At 40.5% G+C, this 9,385-nt stretch overlaps 1 protein-coding gene across 8 annotated transcripts in view; it reads left to right on the top strand.

Moving 5' to 3' along the window:
* The window catches only part of arhgap24 (Rho GTPase activating protein 24), a 47,300-nt gene extending 39,645 nt beyond the window's left edge, over nucleotides 1-7,655 (top strand). For all 8 annotated transcript variants that reach the window (XM_077497459.1, XM_077497457.1, XM_077497458.1 and 5 more), the window contains 6 exons: nucleotides 2,580-2,787; nucleotides 2,973-3,105; nucleotides 3,197-3,270; nucleotides 4,206-4,327; nucleotides 4,391-5,498; nucleotides 6,077-7,655. In XM_077497459.1, coding sequence (XP_077353585.1) covers nucleotides 2,580-2,787; nucleotides 2,973-3,105; nucleotides 3,197-3,270; nucleotides 4,206-4,327; nucleotides 4,391-5,498; nucleotides 6,077-6,353 — 1,922 coding nt within the window. In that variant the 3' untranslated portion in view covers nucleotides 6,354-7,655. The remainder of the gene's footprint in view (nucleotides 1-2,579; nucleotides 2,788-2,972; nucleotides 3,106-3,196; nucleotides 3,271-4,205; nucleotides 4,328-4,390; nucleotides 5,499-6,076) is intronic.
* Nucleotides 7,656-9,385: the final 1,730 nt, after the last annotated feature.

A 9,385-nucleotide genomic window follows, 5' to 3' on the forward strand; every position in this document is an offset into this window, starting at 1 on the left:
ACGTTTGCATGTTAACTTTGAACATTGGGCTTTGCTTGGTGGTGTTTTTGGAAGCGGCCTTCAAATGAAAACACAGCAATGCTTCGTAATGTAACTTTTAAGCTCTATACTGTACTGTAATAGCGGCCCATGCAGGAATTTATTTACTCAACTACAGATGGGGGGAAAGCCTTTATTTATACACAAAGGACAATTATGCAAAAAAAAAAAGGGGGGCAAGAACCGATGCAGACTGGGTGGAACAAATGCGACATTGTGGAGAGGCCACAATTCAAGATTTAATAGGTTCACATAACGTCAGATCATCTTTAATGCTGCACGGGGAACTTGTTTACAACATGTGGTAAGAGGCTGTTTGTTTGTCTTGGTAGGGCCGACTGTTTTGGTTAACAACTGAGTTCAAATGGGATTCGCAGTTGGTGAACTTTTTAAAGAGGTCAAGGTCTTTTGTATCATAAAGTAATTTTTACAGCGAAACAATCAGAATGGAGAGAAGTAATACCTTCCGTAGTTCCCCTGAACATAAGCCTGGATGCGCACAACATTGTGGAACGACCACATTTGAGAATGAAACCCTAATTGTTGTTAAAAATGCTATCTCCGCCTCGCAAGATTAGGTTTATTGGGTTGCAGGAACTGGTTTAAAACATGCAGCAAGACTCCATACTTTATAGAGGCTGTCCTCAAAATGTGCTGCTGATTTGGTTAGCGACTGAGCTCATAAAGGCTCAGTGTCTGTTTTGAACTGATGTAACAGCATCTGGTTTCAACTGGTAACGCTATGTGATGTCAGGAGCTATGTGATGTGAAGAATCTTTCATCTCTTTATCTGGTCAACAGCCAACCAGATAATTCCATGTCAGTACTATTACCCACATGTCTTGCCACAACCAATCATGTGCTGCGTGTTTTATCGGATTATTACCTCTGTTCCTCTGTGCATCTCCACAGCCCAAGGGGGCTTGGCGTCTCGTGATTCTCGATGCGTTCTCGTTGTTTTTCGTTTAGTCAAGTTGTGTGAATAAAGAGTTAAATCTTATTTATGGCTGCGTGTTTGGGATCCAACCCCAGAACGTAACAGGTTTTTGTAGATTCTTATATTTATCATGCTGCATGTATCATAAAAGTAGAAATTGGGTTTTGTCAAAAAAAATACATAAAAAATAATCGTACATTAAATCACAATTGCAATGTTGAGGAACGTTTTTGGGGGTATAATATTAAACAATGTTACGCATGTTTACAAAATACGTCTCCACACATCACTAATTCATCTGAGCAACTGTTTACATGCATTGATAGTTGCTGCTGTTTTGCTTAGCGACTGACTTCAAACAGGCTCAGCATTTGTTGATCTTGAACTTGTGGATCAAAATGTAATTTCAGACATTTAGATTGTATGAATCATACATTTGTGCTGTGTCCACAATCACAACACAGACACGGGCGTCACATGACTTGAGAAAACCTTTCCAGACTCATGACTAGACCGTCTGCAAGGATGACCTCCTTTTTCTTTTCTGCTCAAAACATTCCTCACCAGTCAGTCGGATAGACCTGTATTCCTTGAGATTTCTTTTTTTTTTTTTTAGTAACACTGTTTGACTATTTTAAAAAACATTTTTGTAGGTAAAATGGTGGAATGCTGGCACTTTAATTCAAGCACATTCCGTGTGTTGACTTACCGTAAATTCCTCAACAAGAGCTTCCTACTCAAGTTGATCAAGTGTGTCAACTTCAAGAGGGGTGAGTACAACGAGAAGAGTTAGACAAATTGATCTAATAGGGTTTTTTTGGGAAGGAGGTGGAGGGTCAGTAGGGGAATATAAATACTACTGTACGATGTGCAATCTTTTTTTTTTTTGGTCTTATTTATTTTCCAACGACAATTTTGTAAATACAAATCAAATCTTTCCCGTGTTTCTAGGCAGAATTCATGGACCACATCAAGCTGCTACAGAAATTCAGATATATATGAACAAGAAGTTGATCCAAAAATAACACCATAACGGTTATTATTGGACATGTTTATTTCTACACATTTATTGTAGTATTTTGTAAAAAAAAGGTACATCATTTTCAGTTCTTATTCTTAATATTTATTAATTCTTCCTTGCTTTAAAAATATTTTTAAAATGCCTTAGTATTTCTTTCTCTCTCTCTCTCTCTCTCTCTCTCTCTTTTTTTTTTTTTTTTTTTTTTTTGTGGCAACATTTCCAGCCAATTCTGCTCACCATGTTTATGGCTTTTGCACCTTTTCAGTATTAAGGGCAATAATATGACTCACTGTGATATTATAATTGAATCACTGGATTAGGGTTGGGTTTGTACAGCTACCCTACCATGGATTGAATATGAATGAAATATTACAAAGAAAGGAAACAGCACCATCTGGTGAACATTGAGAGTTCCCTAGTACTACAAATAAATCGTTTTTTTCCCCACTGGAATTTAGTAGTATATGAAAATTAATTTGCTGCAATGCAGTATCTTTTCATTGTTATTCTAATGGTACATTTAAAAATGTTATCGATTCATTTTATGTATCTGCTGGGTATTGTGTTTTTTGGCTGCTGCAGGGATCTTTGGCCAGAAGTTGGAGGAGACAGTGCGGTACGAGCGTCGCTATGGGAACAAGATGGCGCCCATGCTGGTGGAGCAGTGCGCAGACTTCATCCGGCAGCGGGGTCTTCGTGAGGAGGGTCTATTCCGACTCCCCGGGCAGGCCAACCTGGTCAAAGAGCTGCAGGAGGCCTTTGACTGCGGAGAGAAGCCCCTATTTGACTGGTGGGCTTCTTTTGACATGTGACCAACAGTAAACAACACCTCCCTTATCCCTTGATAAGTCACTTGATGACATATATAACATACTTTATGTCAAATATAGTCAATTTATGATTGCACCTCTTCACTTGCGTGTGCTGCTAAAAGCAGCATATACAAGTAAAACTTCATCCATTTTGTCTTTGCAGTAACACAGACGTGCACACGGTCGCGTCGCTGCTCAAGCTCTATCTACGAGAACTCCCCGAGCCCGTCGTGCCCTTCCACAAGTACGACGACTTCCTGGCCTGTGCCAAGCTACTCGGCGTGGAGGACGACACGGTGAGACAGATGCTCTTGAGGTAATGCTTTTCAGCCACATATTATAGCGACATGAGAAAGGTTTTTTTTTTTTTTTTTTTATGATCCGCAGGGTATGAAGGAGCTGAGAAAGCTTGTGGAAGGTTTGCCTCCGGTCAACTACAACCTTCTCAAGTATATCTGCAGGTACCCACTTTGATATAGATATATGATGAGAATAGTCTTTTTTTTTTTTTTTTTTCTCCTAAAAAATTAGGAATATGATGTGAGTGTTGAAATACTAAAAATATAAAGAAAGAAATCACAATAATACAGGAATAAAAAATACTATAAAATACAAAACTACTTTTGTAGTAAATCATACTACGAGGGGATTTTTTTTTTTTTTTTACACATGACAAATATATGTGGGAAAATGTAATATACAAGATTAAAGTTTTAGTTAGTTTTGAAAAAGATTACAAAAATAGACAAAAATGGCTAATGACTACTAAAAATATAATACTATTATGAGGAAAATATCTTGCGATTAAGAAGAGAAAGAAGAGAAAAATCATAATATGAGAAACAAATCACAATATTAGAAATAGAAAATAAATTTAAAAAAAAAGAGAAAAAAATAGGTATTAATAAAAAAGTCATCACCAATTATACGGGGGGGTCTTAAACTTTCAAAAGTAAAAAAAATAAATAAAAAGTTGTTTTGGTTTAGACTTTAGAGAATATTCGGACAGGAAAAAAAATGAAATATTAAATTTGATTAAAATTAGGTAGGTATATCCTAAGTTGTTTAAAAAAAAACCACAATGCTAGAACAAAGTAGTAATTGTTTTAGAAAAATCTGCCTATTATGAGCAAAATGTACTTTTTAAGAATAAAGGTGAAACTAGAATGATAAGAAAAAAGTTTTTTTTTTTTCTTGAGCAAAAAAAGTAAAAAAAAAAAATGGAAATGCCCTATGAAAAAACTCCTAGAAATTCAAGTCAAGGCATTTTCCATTCACAATGAACTTTATGGAATTAAAAGTAAAAAATTTAACAGCATTTAACTGCCATCGAGGCGAAACCTCATAAGTCGCAATTTGCCAAATTTCTGTCTATAAGTTTGCATTTACTTGGCAGATTTCTTGATGAAGTCCAGTCATATTCCGGAGTGAATAAAATGAGCGTGCAGAACTTGGCTACGGTGTTTGGGCCAAACATCCTCTGGCCAAAATTTAAGGATCCGGTTGCCATCATGGAAGGTTCGTATTGAAAGTTCTCCAGAAGTTTCCGTGCCAAACAGTTGATTGTTCTCGTGTCGGCAGGAACCGTGCTTGTCCAACAGCTGATGGCGGTTTTGATCGGCCGGCACGACACGCTCTTCCCTCGTGACGAGGACAGTCCCGCCGGCCCGCCGGAGCTCGCCAACAACAACAACGTGGACTTGCCGAGGCGACCTGCGCCCCAGACGACGGTGGCTCAGAACGTCGAGAACAACAACGTGCAGGCGGTGCGCCACTGCGTTTGGGAGGCGGTGGACTCTCCTTGCCGGCACGAGGACGACCGAGGCTCCCCGCGCTCCACCAGCCCTCGGAACATTCCGGGATGCTTCGACAATACCCGGAGCCCGCCGCTCACGGTTAAAAAGAACCCTGCGTTCGGTAAAGGAAACGGGATCGTGACAAATGGATCTTTCAGCTCCTCGCCGCCCTCCTCGGACCTAAACCTGGACAAGTGTCAGGTTTTGATGAGCGGCGGGAGCTTACCGGGGCGCAGGAACGGGACGCTGAAGGCCTCGGGTACCAAAATGGGCACCGGCGGCGTTACGGGAGGCGGGAACGCCAACGGGGTTCTCCGCATGGGAGTCTCCGGTCCTGGTCTTTGGTTACCGAACGGCTGCGTCACGTTACGGGAGGTAAACAAAGGCTCGCGCGACTGCCCCAACGGGGATCAAACGTGCAACCCGAACCGCCTGTCCACATACGACAATGTGCACCTGAACCATCAGAACCTGCAGCAGCACAACCACGTGGCCCACGTGGCGTGTCTCAGCAGCAGCTGCGAGGACAAGCAGAGCGTGGACAGCGCCACCTGGTCCACGTCCTCCTGCGAGATCTCCCTGCCGGACAATTCCACCTCCTGCCGTTCCTCTACCACCACATGCCCCGAGCAGGACTTCTACGGCTGCCATTACCAGGAGATGGACGGCCCCAACCAGGATGGCGGCGGCGGCGGGGAGTCGGGCGGGGACGAGGGCAGGGACAGCGGCAGGGAGGCGACGGGAGGGGACGGGGCGGCGAGGAACGGAGGCGAGCACAGGAGCAAGTACAGCGGAGGAGGAGCGGGAGGACACAGCGCGTTGCACAGCCTGGTGGCCAGTCTCAAGCAGGAGATGCTCAAGCAGAAGTCTGACTATGAGGCCAGGATAAAGAGGTTTTTGCTTTTCCTCCCACTTTAATGTTTATCATTAAAAAAATCATTCACTGCCATTGACGGCTATACACGTCTAAAAAATCCACGATCTAGCGAGGTACAACCCAAGACAACCCGGACCTCGAGGACCAGATTGGTGAACCCTTATATAAGATATAAGGGGAACATTTCGACAGCTTTCTCTGCCGTATTCAATCCGTGTTTTTACATAATATGCCCTTCCTGATATATCCCACTAATTTTTATAACACAGTGACTTGGAACTAGGGTCTAGGATACCCATTAGGATATTAGCGTTGGTGACTGGGATTTGAACTGTGGTCAAAGGTGACAATCTACTGCATTGCCTAACTGCAAGGTAATGTGCTTTTAATCAATCATAGCTTTAACCAAAATGTAAAACCCACAAGTATAACAGCTAACGGCGCTAACTTGTAACTATAGATAACTTGTATTTATCGATATTAGAGTGCAAAAAGTTGGCCCCCTGAACCGAGTCTTGGTAACTATGAAGTTGTACATTTTTGGAAGTCTATTGACCTCTGTCGCATATTCAGCAACCTCTGCCCTTTTTGCAGCCTGGAGCAGCGCAACCTGGACCTGGAGTCGGAGATGGTGAGCCTGCACGAAGAACTGGACCAGGAGCGTAAAAAGTACACCATGGCTGAGATCAAGCTGCGCAACGCCGAGCGCGCCAAGGATGACGCCGAGCGCCGCAATCACATGCTGCAGAAGGAGATGGAGCAGTTCTTCTCAACCTTCAGCGACCTCACCGCCACCGGCGGCAACTCCGCCTCCACCGCCACCGTGGACCCCCGCCGGCCCGATCGCAGCAACCCTATCTGGATACAGTGAAGGTGGGCGGGGCCAACACCATAGACTAGATAGTATTGTGATGGCTCTGAGTGGAATTTGGCTGCCGGTTGTGGCGAGAAAATTTGAGGGGTCTTTACTTCCACTAGCATATTGCTAAAAAAAATGGAATTGGATGAGAGGTTGGAAGATGCTAATGGGGCAGGACATGTGCTAGCTAAGATGACAATCATAAAACTAGCAATACGTTCTTAATTCTTGTTCTTTGTTTTTAGCATTAGCATTGCGACTTAGCTACTGACCTCTACGGGACTTAAAGTGGATCACTAATTTAATAGGCTAATTACACCAACTCACCGGAGTTAGCGGCTAGAAGCTAGCTGCTAGCTGGGAGTGCGACAGCCGGCAAACAACTTTTCAAAGGCAATTTAATGGGCACAAATGAATCTGCACATTTGGCTTTGACAGCCGTTACTACCGATTCGATCTGATACCGATCTATTCTGTCTCTGTTAGCAACTCTTCTTCCTCCTTTTAGCATCTCTTCTGCCTTCATTAGCAGCCTGTCCCTCTGTTAGCATCTCCTCTGCCTCCGTTAGCAACTCTTCTCTACGTAATCGCTAGTGGAAGTTCGGACGTGACGGTGAAATGTTTTCATTTAGGACATAATATAAATGCCGACGTCGCCTGGGGTGGCGTCTGGGTGAGACATAGTGTAAATAGAACATTATTTAAATGTGACACGCTACGTACGAAACATTGATCCTCGCTCCTTGTTCTCCGTTACGCTCGTGTACATAAAGCAAAATGGAATGCACGTCTTGTGTTTAAAAGAGAAATGAATGCCTACATGTGCTATTTAAATGTATACGTAAACGTTCACACTGTATAGCTATGTGCTTGCACTTACGGTACTTGTCCATGCGCATCGGGTTCATGACCAAAAAACAAAAGCAAGTGTGTAGCAAAGTGTACGTGAGCGCTAATGCTCTAATAATGTGTTAAACCAAATCAACTGTAAGGTACGTTTTTAAACCTGCTGCTGGTCATTGCAGGTATAAAGATGTGTCCCGATGCTAGGTTAGCATCACTATATACAGTCCATACAATATTAAGACATATTTGCCTCACTCAAGTAGCCCTTGGTAACCAAAACAGCAGCACCTACCGAGGCATGTAAAACTTCATGTTGTGCGTGTCCTGCTCACCAGAGGATTTTTTTTTTTTTTTTTTTAATGACGAGAGGCAATGGTCTGGGACTTTTGTGGAATAATCCACACATGTGATACTTGATACTTAAAGAAGTGATTATATATGAATAAAAATGCATTCAACAAATGGAAATTGCCAATGTGTGAGAATTTTTCTTTCAAACAAAAACAAATTAAATGCAATTATTTTAAATACAAATAATAATGAAGACAGTATTACGTAAAAAATAATCCATTAAAAGATTAACAAATGGACAAGGTTGTGAAATAGACAAAAATTACTCTTCAAATAAATATGTTTAATACAAATTGAAATATATATAAATATAAATATATCAATAAAACACAGAAGACCAACACATTTGTCCAAGATCAAAGCTTTTGTTTATTTTCAATCACATACATTACGTACTATTGTTTTGTTTTTACATACACAGTTCCTTTAAAATGTGTTTGGAGTTACAGCTCTCATTTTTTATCGTTCCTTTTTTTATTTTTTATTTTGCAATAGTTTCACACTTTAATTTGCCCGAAGCTTTTGAGATCATCAGCAGGAAACGTTTTTTTTTGTTCCATTTACTGTCAACCCAACAGAATGCTTGATGAAAACGTTACAAAGTAAAAGAAGGAAAATGTGAGGCCATCACCTGATTCAGATGATCTATACATCACGTCGTCAACTTTGTTCAACTTTTCGTTTCCGTCCCTGCGTCTGGGTTTATTGCATTCTTGGATTGTTGTTATTTACAATATGACAACAAAAGCGTGTGTCCAGAAAATGTTTTCAGGTAACAAATAAATAAATGAAACTATTTGTGAGAAAAATGAGGCTTTGTCGCTGCATTAAATCAGGGCTGGGGAACCGTGTTGATTTTTATTTTTTTACATTTGCGGGTCAAAAATGACACCCAGGTCGTAGGTTCCCCACCTCTGATCCATTTGCTTTCATTCTACATTTCAGTGTGACAACACGTCAACACATATGCGACATCTCGTTGTCATTCTCCAAAGAAAGAAAATCAACACAGGATTTTCAAAAAAAAAAAAAAATTCATTTCCGATTGTGTTGAATTGCTGGTTTATTTCAATCACACACTCACACATACATACATCCTAATCATACAGTGATGAGTCATGACAAATGATTTGCTTCTATTTTTACATTCAGTGCCGACATGCCAGCAAGGACCCAAAATGTCTTGTCTTGTATGGTGATGTGTTTTTGTTGTTGTTGCCCAAAAAGATTTATATAAAGTAACTGAAATAAATAATTCAAATATCATGAGGTTCACATTTTGCATGTGAATACTTTCTGAATGAATGTTTTTTGTTTTATATTGTTTGAATCATTTCTTTTGTAATTGTTTTCTTATGTTACATGTATTTTATTACATATTTTTAAATTTAAAACTGATTTACTTCACCACCGAAAAGCACCGTGACGTTTAAATGTCAAATTGACATGTTAATTATCAAATCAGATGAGAGAAAGAGGGAGGCGGGATTAATTAATCTGATTGGTAACTCTGGGGATAGCCAAACCTTTTTGTTACGGCTGAAATTATTTCAATTACTTTGTATTTATTTCCTTTTGGCAAAAAAAAAAAAAAAAAAAAAATCTCCCGTAATTATAACAACAATGTGAGAAATGTGAGAAGTTTACATTCAGGAAATTAAAAGAAACACATAAAAGTGATCCAGAAAATATCAAGGTACAGTGTGTAATGGTTTAAAAATATCATGTAATGTGCAACAACAAAGTACATAACAAACAGCCTCAGAGAGAGGGAGGAAAAAAAACAAAAAACGTTGTAATAGTGTAAAGTTGCACCCTGTTTGGAGAGAGATGTTGCCCCGACCGAC

This window comes from Festucalex cinctus, chromosome 15 (assembly GCF_051991245.1).
Source record: "Festucalex cinctus isolate MCC-2025b chromosome 15, RoL_Fcin_1.0, whole genome shotgun sequence".
NCBI lineage: Eukaryota > Metazoa > Chordata > Actinopteri > Syngnathiformes > Syngnathidae > Festucalex > Festucalex cinctus.